Here is a 23,306-nt window from a genome sequence, read left to right on the forward strand (position 1 = left end):
AGCATGTACAGTGTATCCTGGTTTATAAAACACTGAACTTTCTCTGCTAAAACTGCTGGTTAATGATACATGTTGTTCCAAATCTCCTCAGATCTGTGAGGCTTACAGCGGCAGGAAGTGCCTCAGTCAAGCTAAATCACAAACTGTAGCTCTAACCCCCTTTTGTTTCTCTCTTTCTGACTCTTCTGGCTCTCTGTCTTGCTCACTTGCGCACACTGTAACTTTTGTCTCTTCAAATAAAATTGTTCTATTAAATATTCAATCGACCTGTGAATCAAGTTTGTTCCTGTTGAGAGGGACTCGCTGACACTGACCCTCCTATTTGAAATGTTGATTCTGGTGGCAACTATCGTATGAATTTAAAGATTTGAGGTAAGTAATTACTCCTTTTACTAAAACAGCAAAGGGACTAGCGAGGCAGAGAAACAGTGACATGGTCAACATTGTGCTGTGTGTTTTGTTAATGCTTTAGAAACTGTGGACACCTATTGATTATCATGCCGGCCTTGGCCAATCAATCACATCCTGTGATTAAAAAAAAAAAAAAAAAAACTACTTCCAATCATACGATTGATTGTTCTCAGATTGAATAATCTCTAATTATTAACAGTCAGAGGCGTCTAATATTTAATGACCCCTTCAAATGTGGAAAACCCATCAGTCTTTATAATTTTCATTTTCTTATTTTATGTCCTTAAAATATATTCTATGATAGAAACTCATGTTCTATTTTTATATCAGTTATATTTTTGCAGGTAACCTGTCGTCTGATATCCGACATGATTGGCATTTTTTTTTTTTTTACTTCACATTGGATTGGATTGAATTAAATTAATATGGAGGGTGGTGTTGGTGGTGGTGGTGGTGGTGGGGGGGGAGCTCAGGCCAGTCCACTTCCTCTTTGTTCTGTGCAGGGGTGGCTGGTAGTGGAGGAGGGAGAGGCTTGCATGGTGGAGGAGGTGGAGGAGGTGGAGATGGTGGAGGGGGGGGGGGGGGCGCACGGCCCAGACACACCACTAGATGACAGCACTGTCTAACCAATTAGCCCTGTGTTTAAAAAAAAAAAAAAAAAAAAAAAAATAGCAATAGCAATATTCCCAACTCCATATCGCAAGGATGTGGACTGTCCCTTCCTGTTTTAGTGCCGACGGAGCCACCGTACCGACGCACACCGGAGCAGGAACACAGGACGCCGCTCTTAACGCGATTATGTCCGGATTTTCTCCGCGTTTGTCCGAGAGCCGGAGCTTTATTTATTCCCACCTCGGCTCACACAGGTTTATGTATTAGAGAGGAGGAGGAGGAGGTGGTGGAGGAGGTGGAGGGGGGGGAATGCTGTTATGTTATTATGTGTCCGGGTGACTGGTGAGACAGCAGGCCCGTTTATTGCGCTGCCAACCAACCCTTGTTCCTTTCCCGTGTCAATGGCGGAGACTAAAATTATATATCATATAGACGAGGAGGAGACTCCTTATCTGGTCAAACTGTCCGTTTCTCCGGAGAAAGTCACCTTAGCGGATTTTAAAAATGTCCTCAACAATCGGCCGGTCAATAGCTACAAATTCTTCTTTAAATCGATGGACCAGGATTTTGGGTGAGTGGCCATTTTATATATTTATTCTAATTATGACCGCCACGGCGATCGGTATTATTAGCCAGATGGTCCGGCTCCACCGGGCTGTTTTATTATGGCTCTGTGTGTTTTTAGATGGTTTATTATCACAGGCCGTGAAACGACGCAGGCTGCAGCCGTGTTACGTGTGCGTGTGGACGGCGGTGCCGTGTCCGAGTCCCCGCTGCTGGCACCTGCTCATTATTACAGGCTGTCCTGTGGAGGTGGAGGAGACCGGATCCGTCCAGAGCCCCTTATAATGACGCATCCGTGCACGTATTGCACGGAGAACAGAGACTGTGCATTAACTCATAACAATGACCGCGCAACAACTGTGGCTGGAATATAAATGTCAGAGCAATGTTGACAAAGAGTTCACATGTTCAGGTTCTCAGGTTTCAACTTCTTTTGTTTTGGTTTCCTTTTGCCTGGTTATTGTATAGTTTTGTTTGTTTTTGTTTTTTTTTTTTTTTTGCTTTCACAGTAAAAGCCACATGAAGCGACTATAAATTGATTAGTTGTGATTTTACTTAGATAATCCTGCTCTTTTGTAGATATTATATCTTAAAAAAAAAAAAACAACCAGACATGCCATCATATGATCAGTGTTTGCATCCACAGTAATTGTCCCAGGTGGTCATATCCCTGTTTCTCTCTTTTCTAATACACTACATGCTGTACGATTACAGCAGCAATGAAACTGAAGGTTTAAAAATGTAATGATAGGATACAGAGATTGAATTGCGGCCAAAGTTTCGTGGAGCCTCTGAGTCCATTAGGTCGTCAGTCATTGTAGCAGATGTGAGGTGCATATTGTCATTTATTCCGGTCAGGAGGCTGGGAAATTAAAACTAGTGGTTAACCCTACCGGTTTAATTTTACTGCTGATGAAGTTGCAGCATCAGATATGGCACCGCAACAGAAAATTCTGATGACGCACCGGGTTTTTAATGGAAATTGGAAATGTGGGCTATAACTACAACATTTTTTCATCCTGAAGTCTGCCAGAGAAAGTCAGAGGAGCGACCTCCGCTAACCACTGGACGCTGGGCACTATGAATAATATAAATATTTCCTCCCTCCTTCTCTCCCTTTTGCTCTCTATTCCTTTTTTTTTTTTTTTTAACCCTATCCTGATTTTTTTTTTTTTGGGAGAAACGTCTGCCCTGACGAGCTCTTCAGCTCTCTTGGTCAGTGTGATCTACATGTGTCAGGCCTCTCCTGAGAATGACATATTTGATTCAGTGCCTGTTTCTCATTCCAATCTGATCAGTCATACACGGGCCCACACACATTAGGATCTGCAACTGTAAACTGCAAATGCGATTGGGAGGAAATGCAGAGGCAGCCTGCGTCTATAGAGCTGAACGTCATACATTTCCACTGCAGCCTGACCTTGTGAGGGAAGCTGGCTCTTCCTGGTGGCAGGCTAGTCTCGGTTTGCTGCTTTGTCCCCGGCCTCGGCTTCCTGCCTCTCTCGCGCCGCAGGCTGGGCTGCTCTCTGGGCCTCAGGTGATCGACAAGCAGATTATGGAAACAAACAAAGCATGTTTGCTCTCACCACATGGAGACGTGGCTCCATGTTGCCGAACACGCCGCTACATTTAGGCTGACCAGCTCCTGAATGTGCATCAACAAAACATGGTGAAATTCAGTAATGAACTGAATACTGTCAGAACGGCTGTTACACACAGCCGGTTTTTAAGCACCTCTTTCGCGAGTGTCTACGCCTTTGAGTTAAGGTTTAATACCCAGGCTCTGCGAGTGCCGTATGGTACTGGCACAGTATGGAAGCAGATCCAGTCAAAGGCACAGGGGATGGCAGCGCTTTGTGGTAGCCATGCTAGTTGTACGGCATCCACACAGACAGCATGGCTGCTGGAGAATTAGCTGGGGAGGAATAAGAGTGCGAAGCATAGAGGGAAAACATCAAATCCCTTGCAGTTATAGACAGTGTTTGAAATGTAAATGAGCAGCCAGTGCAAGGTCCTCTGTAGTAGACCCCCTGCTGTGCAGGAAAAACCAGCCATTTTCTTATGGGATTGCTGAACCACATTTGTGCCGGTCACATCAGCTCTTCAAGCGACGGCCGCACAAATTTGATAAACGCTTTGCCCCCAAAAAGCCTCGAACGCTTCATGCGGTGAACATGTCGTCTCCGCTCCCTTTTGAATCAGTGTAACCGTGAGCTGTGGCATTCCCACAGAGCACAGCAAATTAAGCGATGACTGTTTCTTTGTGCACATTTCATACCTCACTTGTTTGTTTGTTGTTGTTGTTGTTGTTGTTGTTGTTGTTTTTTTGTTTTTGTTTTTTTCCCAGTCACACTCACTCACTCATCAATATTCATAAAACGGGAAGCTAATTGAGGCTGGTTGTTTAGAGGGAACCCACTTGGCTTTTTTTCTTTTTCCCCCCTCCTTCTTCTTTTTCTTATTTTTTTCTTTTCTCCAGAGACTTCGAGGTGATGATATGGCATTTTGTCATTGCCACTGGTGGTGAGTGATTTTGAGACCTCACTATAATGCAAGTCACAGAGGCACTCTGGAGCTGAGGAAGCAGCCAAGCTGAAGGTCTGAAAGAAACAGTCTTGTCTGAGCCTCGGAAAATAGGGGGCTGGTAGGGGGATCTTTCTTCTGCTGAGGAAGTGATGCTGAGCCCTTGTAGTCAGAGGCCAAAAAATCTGCAGCTTTTTGCACAAATGCACTCCTGCCTCACCTCACTTGTTTTTGTTGTTCGAGAACTGTGACAAATTTGAAGGTTATTGCATTTGGCTGTCATAGCATTAGGAAAAATGCTCCGACGGTGGCAGTATAATATTTGTCTTATTGACATCACTGATGAAAAACAGCTAAAACATCTGACTTTGTCATTGAGTCGCTGTCAAAGCCATTAAATGCAACGCCAGCAGCGCGTGTTCTTTGATGTAAAGTGTTTTTTATACAAAAAGTTGAATCAAGCTGTTTCCTGAGTCTTTGTCATATCAAAGTATATCTTTTCACCATCATAATACACTACAAATGTTTTGCTTCCCTGTTTATAGTATCATTAACATCAGCCCACTAATGTCCTCGGATTTCTGGCCCGGTTTTAGCAGGCTTCTCCTGCCCCTGGTTTTTGGTTTAGGTTGTAACCACGCAGTCCTCCTCTGTCTCTAACAGCATAAACAAACACTCCTAATCTTCCCCAGCTACACAAATATCCCTGGCAGTGGAATATTCAGCGATCACCAGGATAAATCTTGTGTCATTATCCTGCAAAATCTGTTAAAACCTATTTAAGCTGTCAGCTCTAAGAAGTCAGATCTGTGACAGCAGCCCACACCAGACACATGCTTCTTTAGACAGGGCTTATGTTCGTGTGTGTGTAAGACTTCAAGAGTGAAACAAACACTAACACGCTCCTGATTGATATCAGATGGAACCTGAAGAAAAAGGACATTTCTCTGCATGTTGAAGACGTCATTCGTTTTTGGTTGTTTGGATTCAGCTCTTGTGAGAGACAGATATGCTGAAATTAATTTTTTTTCATACAGCAACATCATTGAGCTGTGGCAGAGGAACAGACAGCCGTATTCCTGGCCAAGAAAGAGTGCTGCTGATATCTAACTCGTACAGGCCACTCCCACATCCTCACAAGTCACCTTAGCAGGCTGTTCAGCTTGAGAGAAAGAGGATGCAAACACTTCCTACCTAACATGCAGCCAGCGGAGTCGGCCCTCGCCTCCCTCCCTTTTCCTCCCCCGAGGTTGAACAGGCCACAGCAGCGGACTGTGTGGTCGTCAGTTCCAGCCACAGGGCTACGTTATCTCCGTCCACCACTCCCAGCAATACAGCTCACGCAGCAGCGGCGCGCACACACAAAAACACAACTGGCTAATCATTTCAGTGGCAGGGAAGTTCTGGCAAACAAGATGTGGGGGAAAAAAAACCCTGTAAAGTCACTGTCAGACACCCCTGCAGAAAATCTTCTTAGACTTTCCTGCTGCTCTCAAATCATGCCTCTCCCTTTTCATGTACCGTGTTCAAAGCCAAGCCGCTAATATGAGAGCTTCAGCGAGTTTCAGGAACGCTCGCTCGTGCCCTTTCTGAGAAAATCCTTTGCAAAACAAAATACGAACCCCCTCCTCCCTCACAAACAACACAGAATAAAGACATACAGGGGCCTTACAGTGGAAACTGGAGAAATCTATCAAGATGTTTCAGCAGCATGAACGTGTTAGTGTGTCAGGTGTTAGCCAGCTCATCTCCTGCCCCTCAGCAAGCTTCGGGCTTGATCTATGTGACACGAGCCTGGCAGGTGTGGTGGCTTCTTGCTGCTGAACTGTGTCCCAGCAGGTCAGAGGGTAACTGGGAGGTATTTTTGTAGGGAATTCACAGCCAAAGACGATCACACTGAGGGAGACTCACACAGTCGAGCGCTCTATTAATACATGCTCCCGTGCCTTGACGCCCTGCTGCCACAGCTAGGAGGCTTTTACTACCCACACGCATGACACATCTATCTATGGATCTGTCTGTCTGTCTGTCTGCAGTAGATCTTTATGAAACGCCTGTTCGGGTAAGCCCTATAAAGCAGTAATTAAACCTGGAGTGTTGAGCACTTATCACATTATTGTGTTTAGTGTGAGTGGTCAGACAGCCAAAATCCCTGATAGAGACACTGCTGCTGCTCGTTGAGCTCACCCGCGCTACCAAGAGTGCAAAGCTGGTCTGAAGGACATGTGGAAAATGTGACTTAGAAAGCGTGAATGTTTCTCAGTATGTGTGAGCTGAGCAGGGGAGGTGCAGCGTCTCCAGGCTGATTCTGTGTCCTTCTCCCAGCCGGTTTTCCTGACTATCTCTGTCTGCCTCTGTCCCCCCCCCCCAGGGTTGTCAAAGAAGAGATTTCCGATGACAACGCCAAGCTGCCCTGCTTCAATGGGAGAGTAGTGTCCTGGGTAAGTGAGATGGATGGCGCACCCGTCCTGCACCCCTTCTCTGGCTGCTTGCCTCGCCGTCGAGCTTCAAGCTGCAGCCAAAGATGTGTGGAGCACTCGTACATCAGAGCTTTTTAAACACTCTTCACCTTGAGCCCGCTGTCTCAGGTGCTTCCATTTGATAATAAACTAAGCCACAGTTACAAAATACGTTCAGAGGTGGTTGAGTTCGCCCCAGTTAGTGTAGTCTATCTGATGGGGGTCGCTCTATTGTCACCTGGAGATTTACACTGCTTTGTAATTACAGAAGATGCACAGAGCTGTGAGACTATGAGGACAATAAAGTGTATCAATACAAATCAATCTGCCACCGTAGTGGAGCATGAACGTCTTAATCGTTGCTCTTCCAGAGGAGACAGAAGCTTGGGCTTCACTACAAACAGTTAATCAGTTTTACAGGCTGCTCATTTGATATACTTTGTGGGTTTTTGTTAACAATCTAGCAAATAAATATTATGATTACAATAATTGAGCTCTGTGACAAAATCCATTATTTTCCATGGCTTCCTCTGCAGGGAGGTCAGAGCTGTGTGCGACTGTCTTGGCTGTTATCACTAAGCATTGCTGATAAAATCTAATAACAGGGCTTGAAGCCTGTCGATATGCTGCCCTGATGCTTAACGAAATGTGGGCGTCTCTATATTGCATTCACAGTTGCTTAGCTTCACGTTGGCAGGTTTACTCTGCACACTGCGCCAGGTGCTTCACAACTAGTTTAATCCTTTTTTTTTTTTTTTTTTTTGAAGTGAATGTATTATCTTTTCATGTATTCACGATACCACACCTTTGCTCCAGGTTATTCAAGGCGTTTGACATTTAAATATTTTTCATGATGCATCATTTAAAATGTGCTGTCTTGTGACTTCTATGTGTGTTTTGGCAGCACCAATATTTAAATAAAACAATTATCCCTTGTAATACCCATTATTGTATTACTGTAATTTACACTGGATCCAACTACAAAGACAAATTTGTACTTTGCTAGATTAATCATCTAATGGTTATAACAAGCATGAACTATTACTTTATGAGACTAAGTACATATTCACAACATATTCATAGATTTTTTTTTTTTTAAATATATGAAAACGTACAAAGGTTGTCATGCATTCTGTGATGCAACTTATTATAAAACTTGCAGTCAAAGAGTTGAAATTAAATCAAAATAATGCCATGTGACCTAAAGGTTAAGCGTGTAGATGATACCCAGATGTATTTATAAAATAATCCAATGCGCCCCACATATTGAGTCTTCCAGAATTTACATTCGCACCCAGAAATGGGGATAGTTTTCTGTGCCACAGTATTAGCCTCGATCAGTCTTCCGTAAATCAGGAGAACCAAGGGCCAAAGCCAAACATATTCATTCTTAGCATGTTGGAAACAGAAAACCAGACTCAGAAAGTGATGGAAACCACTGTAACAATTTCAGTCCTTGAGAAAGTAACCAAAGGGGTTCATTTAAGAACCTGATGACATTAAAGTGACATCTGGCAATCTAAGGCTCGCATTAGAAAAATTGTTACTCCGCAGCTGCCTGCTTTAACTTTCATTACTCTGGCTCAGATGAAAGGGGGAGTAGCAGCAGCTATGGGTCATTGTACATCATCCTTTGTTCTGACACTCAACTGCATAAAAGCAGTGTTGTCTTTTAAGTTTTTCTGTTGCTTGCTGCGTTTCTCAAGTTTATTCTGCGCCAGCAGTCATCTCTGCGGCCCTTTTTTTTTTTTTTTTTTTTTTTTTCTCCCAGCATCTCATCGTCTTTCCTCGTGCATACTTGAGTGCGAGCGTGGATGTCTCTCTGGTGCCAACATCACTGTGCGCCTTTATCTTTGATTGTCGCAGAATCTGTTGAGGTTGTTTTTGATCTTCCCCCTTCACACCATGGGACCAATATCATTCAGCTAAATATTTATTATTGTCTGCCTTGCTCTCTGAGCTGAATACGTCTGGTCCATAATGAATCTTTCCTTCTGCTCAACTCCCAGTTGGTCTTGGCAGAAAGCACCCATTCTGATGGAGGATCGCAGTGCACAGAGAGTCATCCAGAGCTGCCGCCTCCTCTCGAGAGAACAGGGGGCATCGGAGACTCACGCCCTCCCTCCTTCCAGTAAGTAGGCTGATTACCGCTTGTTATATATGCACAATTACACACACATACATGCATGTCGGCAGATGCATTGAAGCACACAATCCTGTGCACTGGGCGACCTTTTTATTTCACAGCATGCCATATGTGCTAATCAGAATGTGGATTGCTCATCAGGGAAGATCATCGTCAGGCTCGTGGAAGCGGTGTAGGTGGTCCGTACACCCATGTGTAAATATGGCATGTCATAAAGCTCGAGAGTGGGAACATGCAAGAGTGTGAGTGCTGTTCCCACTTCCCTCCTCCCATCCACTCAGTCGTGGAGCTTGCCATTAGTCCGCTCATCTATGTAAATATGATGCGAACGCTTCCAGTGCTGCTGATTCTTGAAATAGCCTTTGCAGCATAAACATCTTCAGGCAAATCCTGGCACTCAAAGAGGCCGATTGTCTTCAGTCACTGAGAGCATTCATCCATACTTGGTTAACAAAGGCGTGTATGGTTCACAAAAGCACATTGGTACCGAAAAGCTCACAAACGGGAATTTTGTCAAAAGCATGATTACAGATACCTGATTCCAGAGTTTGACTTCAAACTGACTGATTAGAGAATATCACTGCACTTACAGAGAAGCAGTCCCGTGCTAAATATAGCTGGAAGGGCTGGGGGGCAGTGGGGCTGAGCGTTGTTGCTATTGCAGCTCCAGAGCAATATGGCCGAGCCTCTATATTGAGAACAAGCAATCTGTCATGTCTCGGTGTATCTCTTTATCCAGTGTTTGACGTCTCAGCTCGCTTTTGCCCTCTATGGGCTGCTCCCTGCTGTTTGGCTGTCAGCTGCCCTGATGATTTTATTGTTCCCAGCCAGCTTTCACTGGGATTACTGCCACCTTGTGGACACAAGCGAAAGTGTGCCATTCCCCTTGGCCCCACGTCATTTCCCGCCCTGTCCCCTCCCTCACTCTCCCTTCTGTTTCCCTGGTCGAGTCAGACAGACAGGCCTTTCTCTCAAAAAAAAAAGCAGCGTGGTGAATTCCCTCCAGTGAACCTCCTCTCTTTCTGAAATGAATCCAACCTTCCACTTTCTACAGCTCTCTGCAAATAGCTGCAATGTTATTACCACTTAATTTTCTCTTTGTGCTTTATTCATGCATTTCATGTGTTTGTCAGCATGAATGGCTCTATTTGATGAACACACAGAATAGGTGTTTTGGGCTGAGAAAGGACACAACTGATGTGCTTCTGTTTGGTAATCCGGATTAATGGACATTAAAAGCACCCATCGCCATTTCCCAAGAGTGAGGGGGTGGCGATTGGCAACAGTGAAGGAGTGGTGGTGGGTACGAGGGGGATTGAAAAGGGGGTGGCATTTGTTCACAGCTGCAGCCTAGTGCCTTAGATAATCCCCCCGCCCCGCCCGCTTAGATCAGCAGACCTGCCGTCCGGCTGGTCAGCAGCCATTGACAGCCTGACAGAGACGCAGTGATCACTGCATTAATCATTGCACTGCCTTCCAATCGCCACCAATACAAATGTATCCACACTGTGCATCCTCTGTTATATTTGCACACATGCACTGACCTGTGGCGGGGAGGCCTGGCCCAGGTGCAACCATTATTATCCCTCAGCAGAAGCATGTAAGCATGCCTCATTGCACACTTTATCCCGCTGAGTGAACACAGCAGACACAGCATCCTGTCTGCCGTTTGTGTTTTTAATTTGCATTGAACACACACAAACTGCCACTGAGGTGTGCAAGGACTTTTTTTTTTTCCCAAATTACTGCAGGATGACGTTTGTGTTTGGGTTCTCTTTTGCTCTGTTTATATACAATGATTATGACACTGTTTATATTGCAGCAGAGCCTTTGGAGAATTGCGCCAGAGTGTGCGCAAACGCAAAATTGATTACGTATGCAGGTGTGAAGTACGTGTTGCTCACATGCATAAGTGTGTGTGACAGACTGTCAGGATTGTGTAGATTTCTCACCAGCTTCAGGTTTCCTAGATGCCTGGTGGCTGTGTAAGTCCCGTAACCTTGGCGCCCGAGGCCATGACGTCTCCAGCCTTCTGACAAAATAACAATCTGCCCCCCGGCCCCTCCTGAACCCCCAGACTCCCAGACTCTCAAGAACACAGGCCGGCTTATTGCTCAGTCCCACACCTGATCTACCACTTCTCGCTTTTTTTTTTTTTTTTATGCGAGCTGTCATTCTTCCCTGTCTGACCCTCTCCCGATCGTGCTCCAGGCACCATCTGGGCTTTCAATAGGTCTCATTAATGCAAGTATTGTCCAGAACGGCTGCCTCTCAGGGTATCTGGTCATTAATGACACTTAGTGAAAAACACATCACATACCGCAGAACAATGAAACTGCTATTTTGGCCAGAGGGATTGAATTCAAAACAGAGTTATAATATGAGTTCTATATTCCCCTAAGGCTGAATGGCAGGAGAACTGATATTATAACAGACAGCAGTATATTGAAGTCAGGGATTATGCTCAGGGGTGTTGGTCACGAGCTAGAGAATGAATTAGAAGGACTTTCTGTGAGAGCGGTTGTGTGTGTGTGTGTTTTGTACATAATTGTGAATCTGACTGAAGTTTTCCGACATGTGTGCGTTGCAGCGCCAACGCGGTGAGCAGTCGAGATGGCCTGGACACCGAGACGGGCACAGAGTCCCTCCTGAGCCACCGCAGAGAGCGAGAGAGGGAGCGCGCACGGAGGAGAGCGAGAGAGACAGAGAGTGAGTATTATCAGCCAGGCGCAGATGGATCCTTAAAATGCAATTATCTTGTCATTTCCAAGTTCTTACATTTCAACGCCTGCAACTTTCCTACTCTGCACACGTCACTCAACCATGAAAAAAAAAAAAAAAAAAAAAAAATTCAAAGTGGATAGATAATAGACACCCCCAGGGATAACATGGGGCCCAGTGAGTTATAGCTCTGTCAGACCAAGAAAAGCATAAATTCTCAGAGAGGAAAGTAAGCAGGAAGTGAGTCAAGTGTCTCAGTGTATGGGATCCACCGTCTTGCCCAACAATTGTCTCTTCTCTTTCTTGAGTGTGACTCAGGTTTATGGTCACAGGCAAGGTCATTTCCACTTGGTGGCCACACTTCAATCTTGTATAAGGACTATATCCTGCCAGAGGATGCTAGTGTTCTTTTGAAATATCAGAGGACATTTGGTTTCAGCTATTGTTCAGATATAAATCCTGTCTTCAACAGTCTACCTGGAAAAGAAAATAGTTCGCATCTGCTTTAAAAGCCTCTGAGAGCCGTGCTTTGAAGCGTTGGCATTTAACTGAAGCAGATCCTATTAAAATCACTTTGTTTGGAGGAGGATGGCTTTCTCCCTGAGCCCTCAGAAGAACTGATTCACAGGCTCTGCTTCTTAAAATGAGGGCGCGACAGACAACGTAGCATGTCTGCACTGCCCACAGCAGAGAACAGGATGTGCTGGTGCTGCAGGAAGAGATGTGCATTGTTATTAGGACCATCTGACGGTCAATATTTTCTATTCCTGTCTTTTCCACATAGAGATTTTGGCAAATTTAGCTGTTTTTTTTTTTTTTAATGGGAGAAAGTAATAAAGGAGCAGCCTGTGATGCTCACAGTCTGCTGATGTTTGTACTCATTGCAAAGCCAGTTGTCTCTCTCTGTCTGTCTCTCCTACGCTCATCCTTTCTTCACAGCAAGGCTGGCTCTTTGTATCCTGCGCTTGAGGCTCATTAACCAAATACTCATTAATTTATGTGGTGCAATTAGTATCACAGAGTGCAGCATCATGATGGGCTCGGAGGAAAGGCTGTAACTGTCACGTAGTTTTAAGAACCGGATTTTACTTACCCCAAAAATAAGTCAATAATCACGTCTACTGATTTTTTTTTTTTTTTTTCCTTGTGTGTGCGTCATTTTCACACACCACTTGTAACAGTGGTTTTATTTTGATTTGGCCCAAGACTCACATCAGGTCAGAACAACTGGTGCTCACTGCCGATTGCACATCTGCTGTTTTGTCTGTGATACGGAAATACATCAAGTCGAATGAACACACATTACATCTGTCTGCCATCGTCCTGTGTGGACTGACCACGACACAGATAAGATGCTATTATTACACTGATGCTGGAAAATAGAGACGGACTGAAGGATCACCTCATGTATTTCACAAAAACACACACACTCAAACAGTCTCTCCGCACCTCGCATCTCCTCGCCTGCTATTTTGTAAGCTGTAATTAAATGAAAGCTGGAAGCTGGGCGTGTCCCCTGTTGGTCTACCAGCAGTTTTGCAGCTCATAAATCTAGCAAGACACAATGAAATGTGATTCAATTTGGCTCAGTTTTTGCCGTCACAATCGCATGGCCTGGATGGAAAGGCATATGCAGTAGGAAGCGGTGGCTCCGCCTCTTCACCTCGCGGCCTGCAGCACAAGCAGCAGCAGGAATTCCCCTGTCACCTTATACGTATGCTTCAAGTGTTTCTGTCTCTGTGTGAACGGTGGCTGCTTTACAGTGATCAACCCTTGTTTTTCTTTTTTTTTTTCCCCCTCCCTTCCTGAGCTGCAGCATTTTGAGAATGAATGGAAGAATAATGGAGCAGATGAAAATTTTAGGAGGGTGTACAGGTGAAAAAGCCCGTCGGGCAGCATGAAGTTACGGGATATGATCTGTTTTCGAGGCCGCAAGGTGTAGCACATCTTAACCTGTTGTAAGACAAGAGTGTGGTGTTCACTTATGGCAGTTTCATACTATAGTGAGAGTGTATAAAACCATTGACAAGCTTTGCTTCTGCATGAAGCATAATGCTGCTCAGTGCTGCCGGGATTTCGGGGCTGAGGTCAAAGACGACATGGCTAAGCCGGAGCACTTATGCTTGTGTTGAAAGTATTTCCACAAAGTGCAGCAACAGATGGTGAAGTTAAACTGACCTCAGTTATGAAAATGTCTTGAAATCAATTTCAGTGATGCAACTCTCTTGAAAGCATTTGGGCTTTTAATAACCTGATGGCATCACCTGAGGCAGAGATGAGAGAGGACGGGACCGGACAGCACATCATCTCAAATCTCATATTATCTCTATGTGTTTTGGAGAACGCCATCGTCTGATTGGTCAGAGGCAGATTATTGTATAGCTGTATGCCTTGGGAGGGAGGGAGGAGCAGATACTTTCTCCTGACCTCAGCTCAGTTCCTCTGTGCATCAGATGAGAGTGCACTGTCGTACGCGGTGAGAGGGATTTGTTGTTTCATGTCCGTTGATAGAATCTTACATTTGAATAAGTTATATGATACCAGTGTTTTGATTTTTGTGGTCAGTTTCATGTGGGTTATCTTTTTTGGTGCCATTCAAAGGTGCTGACAGTAGGTGTTCTCTTGTTTTGCAGGTAGGATTCAGTTTTATTTTAATCTGGCCTTTTTGGTTTCATACAATGAGTTCATTGTCTGCCTGTTTATTTCCTTTCAAATGTCAAGGCCACAAAGACGTCCAGGCAAAGCAAAAAAACGATTTAGCTCTTCTTTTTTTTTTCGTACTTGTCATCCTTTATGCGGCGTCTTTATACTTATTTCCTATTTTCGTCCGTGCCTCTATTGTAGATAAGCTGTGAAGCCGGCGGGCACAGACTGTTGGGACTCAGGCTGGCTTTGAGGGAGCCACTAGCACAGACGGAGCAGAGCAACAGAGACACAGATTTCAGTCTGAATTAGTGAACCTGCACGTTTGTGGGATTTTTTTTGTTTTGTTTTGTTTTTGGAGGGGCGGGGGGGGTTGTTTTGTCTTGTCTGGGGTGGCAGCCATCTGTGCGTGGGAGAAAATATGTTTGACTGAATCCTCTCGGTAGATATCAGTTCCTCCACTGACTGAGAGCTTACGTGCCGTGGCTCAGCTTTCGAAAGAGCACTTCGTGGGCGGAGCTCGAGATGGGAACTACCACATTGCTGGAATATTTTGCTCGCCCTTGGCGGAGGCGCTGCCTGCCCCGCCCTCTTCACCTAATGAGACCTTTCCAGCCAATCCGCTGTCACCCTGAGACAGCGTCGCCTCATTCCAGATGTACGTATAGAGACAAGACAGGATAATCCTCTGCTGGGAATTTTACTACACAGCTTTGTGTTGTCTTTCTGCCCGAAGCAGATTATTGCAGAACTGTGTGCAGTTAGACACTGCGTCGAAAATAAATGTGAAACAGCAGAATTGATTTTTCTGTTATGCTTTAACCTATTTTTAATTCCTAAGTAATTATTGGTGCTTTATGTCATCCCATCAACACTACAGCTTCTTGCCGACCTGTGTGATTGAAATCCCACTTCTGCTTTTCACTTCATCTTTTCATTGATGCCAAAGTCTCCCATAGACGTCCTCCCTTCCTCGTTGCTCTCGCTCATTCAGATCTGACAGCGCAATAAGCAGCGTTACCTCCCGCCTGACTCACTGCTGCCCTGCTCTTTCTCCCGCCAGTCCCTCGCATCAACGGCCACTCTAAATCAGAGCGAACTGCCAGGGACTCGGCCATGGGTTATGACAGCGCCTCGGTAATGAGCAGCGAGCTGGAGTCCAGCTCATTTGTAGACAGTGAAGAAGACGAGGACGCCAGCAGGTAATGCACGACATCTGGACTCTCTAAAAGCCGTAAATATAACTGGCTGTCATGTTGAAAAATTGTTTTGTAGCTGTTAAAGGGCACAGCACTGTAAACTGCAGGTAACAATAAATAAAAAAAAAAAAAAATGCAACAAAATGCGTTTCCCCTGTTATCCAAAAACCTCATGTCTTTGTCTTCTCCTCCTCCTATTGCCTCCTTCTGGGTTTCAGACTCAGTAGCTCCACAGAACAGAGCTCTTCTTCACAGCTGATGCGCAGACACAAGCGCCGCCGGCGAAGGCACAAGGTGGCCAAGATAGACCGGGTGAGCACCTCGCAGACTGTCCATCACTGTCCCCGCTGAAAATGAAAATTGACACAGACTGTGGGAAACAGATGAGAGATTTGATTGATATAGACTTTCTGCCACGTTGACTACAATATGCTCAACTTGTTGTATCCTCCTCCTGCTTTTCCAGTCTTCATCCTTCAGCAGCATCACAGACTCCACCATGAGCCTCAACATCATCACCGTGACACTCAACATGGGTAAACTATAATGACTTTATTGTGTATATCTGAATAGAACAATGCACATGAATGACACGGCTGCATGCCTAACCAGCATTATGAGTCATCTCCTGCTTCCTCCCTCCGACAGAGAAGTACAACTTCTTGGGTATCAGTATTGTTGGTCAAAGTAACGACCGGGGCGACGGTGGCATTTACATCGGCTCTATCATGAAGGGTGGAGCTGTGGCTGCTGATGGCAGAATAGAGCCCGGAGACATGCTCCTCCAGGTACGCGAACGTGTTGTGTTCGGACCGTTAAAAACAAACATTCAGCACTTGGTATTGCACGTTTATAGTACACATCAGTGTATGGTGTAATGACAACATCTCTGTTGCCGATCTTCTACAGTGTGAAACTGAAAGAGATCTGTGGCTTTGTGGCCTATTTAAAACCTGTTCCGATTCGAGGCGCTCTTGCCAAGTTGTAAAGCTGCCTCTCCTTTTCCTTCCTGTTATTTACTCCTTTTTGATCTCTGTGTGACAGGGCTCTGTGGCTCCACCCACTATAAAACACACAATGGTTTACTACAATTTGTTGACTGCATCAACATTTGCATTATAGCTCAACCATGTACCCTGTGCAGAGCAGTGCGATATCTGCAGGTGACCGAGCACTGTAGAGAGGAATGTGTGCACAGTACAGTTGGTCAAGATTCAGAATAATGATATTGATGTGAAAAAACAATGTATTTAGATATGTTCATTTAATTACGTCGCTTGTTCTCTGTTTGACAGGTGAATGATGTTAACTTTGAGAACATGAGTAATGATGACGCTGTGAGGATTCTCAGAGAGATTGTTTCCAAAACCGGGTAAGACTTAGTAACCATGACCCTTTCCCAAACATTTAAGGTTCTTCATTTCACAGCTGAAGACATGACTGAGAGCAACATTCAGAGTAAGCAGTAAGTAAGTGATTCACACTGACAGGATGCTCTTTGGTCATTCGAAGCATTGACGGGAAAAATAATGACTGTGAAATGAAAGCATATCCTCAAAGTTCATCCATTGTTGCCAGACTCTTTATGAGGGTTTTGTAAAACAAGCCTGGTGAGCTTGTGTTCAGCGACCTGCCTGCCTTCCTCTCTCACTGGTTCTACCAGTTCACAGCACCCTTTAACAGTACAAGGACTATACACACGAACGCTCTCCTATAACTAAGCAGATCTGATTATCTTCTGGTGTCATCTAGTGTTAACTTTTGGTAAGCGATCTCCACTCAGACATGAAACACGAGGCTTGATAAATGCCAGTTAGCAATTTCCCACGTCTGACAGCAATGCAATCTGTTTTCTCTCCTCTCTGTTGTGTTGTTGCATTATTTGAGTAAATCACATTTCTTTTCTATTTTCCTCTCCAGTCCTATTAGTCTTACTGTTGCCAAATGTTGGGACCCATCTCCACGAAGCTACTTCACCATCCCTCGTGGTAAGACAAGTGCTGGTATTGTTCGCCGTCACATGGACACATCTCTAAGTTCCTTAGAAATGATATAATGTACCACATGATATTATTACATCTGGAGCAGTGTAACTGATGCCTCCATTTCTCAGCTGAACCTGTGAGACCAATCGACCCTGCAGCCTGGATTTCTCACACCACCGCCTTAACAGGACCTTACCCACACTACGGTAAAACCAGCCCCATTATTACTGTTGGAACTATTAAAACATTGAGACAGTGAGAAAGAAAATCTGCTTTTCAACTTTTAATTTTTTAAATTCTTTTCATTCTCTCCTCCCATCCCAGAGTTTGACGACTTGCCTCTATCTGCAAGTAAAACAGACATGGCAACTATTGTAAAGGTGATGCAGTTGCCTGATTCTGGCCTTGAGATCAGAGACAGGATGTGGTTGAAGATCACCATTGCCAACGCTGTCATTGGTGAGAAAAAACTGAGCTGAGTGAATGCATATCTATAGATAAAGAGGGTTTTTTGTTGGTTTTTTTTTTTAGATTTACTGGAAGTAAGTGCTTGGTTTGCATAATGCACTGAAATTTGGTGGTGTCAATGAATAGCAATGACTCATCAAAATTAACATCCAAAAGAAGGCAGTCCACCTAGGCATATTCTGAAAATAAATCTGTCATGACATACCAGCTAAGAAGCATAGCCTGAATCATTTCCTTTTTTTAAAAAAAGAAAACTATTTCAACTCTGTCCAGAAAGCTTCACTTTTAGTTGTGTTGTCTGAGGATTTAAAAAAATCGCACCGTTTTGACATTAACTCCACTGACTTAATTTCCCTGTTTTTTATCACGCTGGTTGTTTTGTGTATCAAATATTTTTAACATCTGTTCAACACATCAGAGAAGGAGTCTACATGTCTGCGTGTGTGTGTCTTTGCTGCCGTTTCAGGTGCTGACGTGGTGGACTGGCTTTACTCCAGAGTAGAGGGTTTCAAGGACCGGCGAGATGCGAGGAAGTATGCAAGCAGTCTGCTGAAACATGGCTACTTGAGACACACGGTCAACAAGATCACCTTCTCCGAACAGTGCTACTACACCTTCGGGGACCTGTGCCAAAGTACAGCCGCTTCTCTCAGTCTGTCAATAATGCATGTCTATGTTCCTGTGAATAGGAGGATTGTGCTAAATCTTCCCCTCTCTGGTTCTGCTTTCTATCCAATAAGACATGGCATCGCTCAATTTAAATGAGGGATCCAGCGGTGGAGGCTCTGAGCAGGACACCTTGGCACCGCTCCCTCCCTCCAGCAACCCCTGGCCCCTGGGCGGGCAGCCATTCCCCTACCCTCCCTTTCCCACCGCACCCCCCAGTTTCCCGCCTGGATACTCAGACCCATGCCACAGTTTCCACAGCGGGAGCGCAGGCAGCCAGCAAAGCGAGGGTGAGCAATGAGAAGGAAGGGCAAGATGGGTCTGTAGAGTTTCCCATCAGCCTTTTCATGAATTAATGTGATGATTTGACTGAACATGCAACACGACATTGATCCTAATCTAAGTCGAAATGTCTGACTCATGCTAATGTTAGCTTTAAATATGTGTGTTCTAAAATACGTCCTGTATTGTCAAGGTCAATCATGAGCATCTTGAGTCACGCAGCGGACAGCTCTGCAGTACTGGGTGTGTACTTAAAAAAAAAAAACCAAAACAACAACAAACAAACAAACAAACAAAACAAACCAACTTGATCAGTCATGTGATTACAAATCGCCAACTTGAAATGATCAACACAGAGTCCATCACTCTCCATCAGTTCTCAAATGACCTTTGTGTTTCCATTTTGAATCACAATGTGATCGTGCTTTGCGTGGCTACTGCATGGTTTTTGATCTGCATTGAGGGAGAGTGGAGAATGGGGTTGGGGGGGTGTTGTATGTTAGTCGGTGGCTGTGATGGTGTGCCAGTGGTATACATTTGAAACCAGAGAATGGTAAGTTACCTGTTACCGTCTATCAGCCTGATTCCCATCGTTTTCAATCATTCATCCAGACATTGTCATGTCATACTTTCAGCTGGTTGTCATTTCCTCAGTTGGTTTATCTGCAATCTTTGGGAGGATGGAGATGACAGATGATTTTCTTATGTTGTGTTTTGTTTTTTGTTTTGTTTTTTGTGGAATGCGTGCATGTGTGCATTTTTGAGGGCTAGTTTCTCCATAATTGGAAGACCTGGGTAACAAGTACAGGACCAGTGGCATTTATTTAGGTCATGAGCTCATGGGTTGAGATGGAGCAGGGTACGTTAGACAGAGTGGGAAGGGCTGGGCTGGGAGGTGTGTGTAATTCTGTTGTTCCCTCTGTTTCTGCTGGGCAACGGTAGACTGAAGGAGGAGGTAGTCCCAGGACACTGGGGGAACCGGTAAGCCTGCTAACCCCCTCTCCTCCTCTGCTGCTCTCTTTCTTTTGCGCTGTTTCACCATCGATCCTCGCCAGTCTTATTCTACTCCTCTCTCTCTCTCTCTCTCTCTCTCTCTCTCTCTCTCTCTCTCTCTCTCTCTCTCTCTCTCTCTCTCTCTCTCTCTCTCTCTCTCTCTCTCTCTCTCTCTCAACTTTCTCCACCTATCATCCTGTAGCTTTAAGGTTGTTCCCCCCCCCCTTTTTTTCCTCCACCTGTCCTATTCCATGTGTTTTCCTTCGTCCGTATGTATCCTATGTGTGATTCTCCTGACAGTCCATTCTCCCTCTCTGCACCTGTGAGCATGTATTTGTGCTGTGCTGGGAGGTGCATGATGCAGGATGATCACTCCGCTCCAAGGCTTGTGCTATCATTCCTACTGACAGGGGGCAATCATGCACCATTTTACCCAGTACTGTTGGGCTCATTGCGGAAGGGGGAGGCGTGGAATGTTTGATTTTGCAACAGCGTGGTACACCTCCATCAGTATGATGCCACCAGCATGCATGACCAACATTGAGATGTTACACTAACCTACTTTCAAGCCAAAACTGGCAAAGTAAATGCGGTGAATGCTTGTGACAAATTTGCTGAACTATTCTATATTAACCACAAAGTGCTGTGTGGCAGAGTCTTTCTGATGTAGGTGTATCAATTCTAATCTGTGGATGTTTCAGTGTTTGTATGAATATCAGATGACGCTCTGGGATTGTTGGTGCTGGTGATATTTGGGAAAACCCCTTTGAGATAATCATGTTTGCCCTTGACTGGTGACTCTTTGTAGACACCTTAAGAAAATAACTTGTCACACCTTAAACAAAGTTGAGCAATGTGTTTAATTACATAACAATTAACATTAATTCACTTAATAAGATGAATGATTTCTGTAAAATAGAACGAAGGCTTTCTTAAGTTTTTGCAATACATTTGTTTAATGTGTGACCTTCTGCCTCCATGTGAATCAGCAGCAAACCAGCTGGTTGTGAATCAGCTGTAGCTGATGAGTTGGAGCTTACTGTGCGTCAATTGTGCAGTGCACTATCAACAGCCAAGCTCAAATGTTGGTGTTTTTTGCGCCTCTCGACAGGAAGCCGAAGCAGTGGATCCAACCCCAGCGCAGGCAAAGGCAGACGCTCCTCCCCACAGGAGAAGGGTCAGAGGTCAACATGCAGTGAATCAGAGCCTGGCATCCGTGGAGGGAGGCGCGGCGATCGGTCCGCAAGCCAAATGAGCCACCACAGCCACGCCGTGTCCAGTCACAGTCACGCCCGATCAAGTCTCAGTCACAGCCAATCGAACAGGAGCCACTCTCACTCACAGAACAGCCACCCGTCCTTCACCTACAGCCACGCCCCGTTCACTCAGCCAGGGCCAGGCTCCTGCGCCCACAGCGAGCGAAGCCATGCCTCCTCCTACGGTCCCCCAGGCTTGCCTCCTCCTTATTGTCTGGCCCGTCTTGCCCTCAAAACCTCAGTCTGCAGCAGCACGCCTCCTGGAGCCCCTCCCGGGAGAGAGCTAGCAGCCGTTCCTCCCGAGCTCACCGCAAGTCGCCAGTCCTTCCAGCATGCTATGGGCAATCCCTGTGAGTTCTTTGTTGACATCATGTGACAAGACAGTGCCTTTAAAAACGATTCTCCCTGAGCCCACACAGCCCCGTCCCGCTTCCAACGTAGACACTGACTGGCCCCTTACCTAACTCAGTCCCTGCTATCTGTCTATTCCTCTGATGTCCACGCAAAGGACTACAGGAAGCAAGAGCACAACAGGAAGGAGCCCTCTCACATAAACAAACGAAGGTCCTCGTGGCTGAAAACCCTCTTTTGTATTGACGTGACGTGTACAGTTTGTGAAACGTGAGTGATATTCAGTGTGGTGATTCTTTAAACCATCCGCGCAGACATTCTCTCGGGAGTCTTTACTCCATGTAGGATCATTTCTGTTCTGCAAGTCCTTTAAATTGGCTGGGCCTGGATCTCAATCCCCCAGACCCAGACTGACACCTACAGCCGCCACTTAGGAACTTTTTTTTCTGGGCCTAGAACTTGGCTGGATCTCCCTACTTATTAAAAAAAAATTAAATTAGCTCATTACACTAAACTTTTGGCCCCATTTCCTTTATGCTGTGGCTCAGCCAGCAGCTTCTTTACGCTCTTACCTGCCATCTGCTAAACATTGACCTTGATCAGCTCACAAACTGTGGATTTTTTTATTTATTTATTTTTTTTTTTTCATAAGGGAGGCCCTGTAGCCAGGCAGTTTAACTAGGCTGCATATTGCATGACTGTCTCAACTGCTTTAAAGAAAAGAAATTTAATTAAGACGTTTTGTTTAAAGTATTACCATCATTGGCACAGGAGGGGTCACCTCTTGCCAATGTCCTAAAGGAAGAATCCGTACACTGGATGATTTTTGTGGTGTTATTTATGTGATCATGTTGAATTGATGGTGTCATACTGTCTCCCACAGCTGACGGACAGACAATCAGACATCACCCTTTGTGAATCAGTGGCGAGCTTCCGCTGTCCTCACTGTGCTTTGTCGAATGTATCATGATTCCCGTCAGTGATTCAACCCCTGACACTCATAGGACTTTAGTTCAAACACCTTCAGATAGACACAAAAAGACACTGGGGTTGACGTGACATCAACCTCTTTGCTGAAAGCATCATTGTTGTCTCCTCCTCAAGTAGTGTGAGCTTTGATAAGAAACAGTGCGACGAAAGCCAAAGCCTCACGTTGTGTGGTGGATATTTAGGAGCAGTCTGTCATGTGAAATGTCTCTTGTGTTTATCAACAGACACTTTCATTTTACAAATTCAAAGTGACTTCTAGGGGAATACTGGCCTTCACACTTTGATATCCTTACAAAACAATGGTAACCCCCTGTTGTATCTACCTAGAGTACAAGAGTTACAAGATGGAAATAACACACACACACGCAAACATACACACACACACACACACACACTCACAAACCCACTAGTTTTATGAGCACTTTTCCATTTTGTCTGTCCCTCCCTTTAGTATAAAACACTGTTTGCAATCAAAGCTTTCTCTTTAATTTGTTTCTTTTCAAAAGAAGAATAAATTGTACATAGAAATTTATTATATATATGAATAAAAATATATATGTTCAAAATGTTGTTGCATTTTCCATTTTAATTGCCTGTGAATGCCTAACCCTGAAGTGCGTTTCTCTTTTTTTTTTTTTTTTGGTAGACCCACTAGATGGAGACATCCAGTTACTGAATAAGTATTATCAACCAATGGCAATTTAAGACTGAAATATGAAAATGTGTTTTTGAATATTCTGAAGTTGGTAATCTTGTAACGTGAATTACCAGATTTTTGTAAACGTTTGAAACAGAGTAGGTGGTCTGGGTCATTTCTGAATTTCTGAAGACCTGTATGTTTTCACTGAGTAGGTGGTCATGATCTTAAACTCTTAAGACTGTAGAAAAATACAGATCAACTTAAAAGTCACAATATCCCCAGCAGACCACATGCGGCATTTGCTCATGCACATCATTTGCTTTGTGTCTTGACAGTAAACACCCCTGAGTGGAACTTCCGAACAGCAGCAGCAGCCTGTACTTTCCCTGGAGGCTGA

At 44.7% G+C, this 23,306-nt stretch overlaps 1 protein-coding gene across 2 annotated transcripts; it reads left to right on the forward strand.

Annotated features, from left to right (window-relative positions):
• Positions 1 to 1,115: 1,115 nt before the first annotated feature.
• Positions 1,116 to 22,814, forward strand: dvl1a (dishevelled segment polarity protein 1a). 2 transcript variants are annotated; one of them, XM_029506327.1, is made up of 15 exons: positions 1,116 to 1,594; positions 6,482 to 6,551; positions 8,579 to 8,700; positions 11,306 to 11,424; positions 15,143 to 15,281; positions 15,497 to 15,590; positions 15,745 to 15,814; positions 15,927 to 16,066; positions 16,574 to 16,650; positions 17,199 to 17,266; positions 17,392 to 17,515; positions 17,556 to 17,722; positions 18,198 to 18,365; positions 18,472 to 18,687; positions 20,784 to 22,814. In XM_029506327.1, exons 1-15 carry the CDS (start codon positions 1,341 to 1,343, stop codon positions 21,302 to 21,304), a joined length of 2,349 nt encoding a protein of 782 aa, XP_029362187.1. In that variant the 5' UTR covers positions 1,116 to 1,340; the 3' UTR covers positions 21,305 to 22,814. The 2 variants fall into 2 exon arrangements, with proteins under 2 accessions (XP_029362187.1, XP_029362188.1); XM_029506328.1 differs by having other exon boundaries at positions 17,392 to 17,469; positions 17,588 to 17,722.
• Positions 22,815 to 23,306: the final 492 nt, after the last annotated feature.

Source organism: Echeneis naucrates, chromosome 7 (genome assembly GCF_900963305.1).
Source record: "Echeneis naucrates chromosome 7, fEcheNa1.1, whole genome shotgun sequence".
Taxonomy (NCBI): Eukaryota; Metazoa; Chordata; class Actinopteri; order Carangiformes; family Echeneidae; genus Echeneis; species Echeneis naucrates.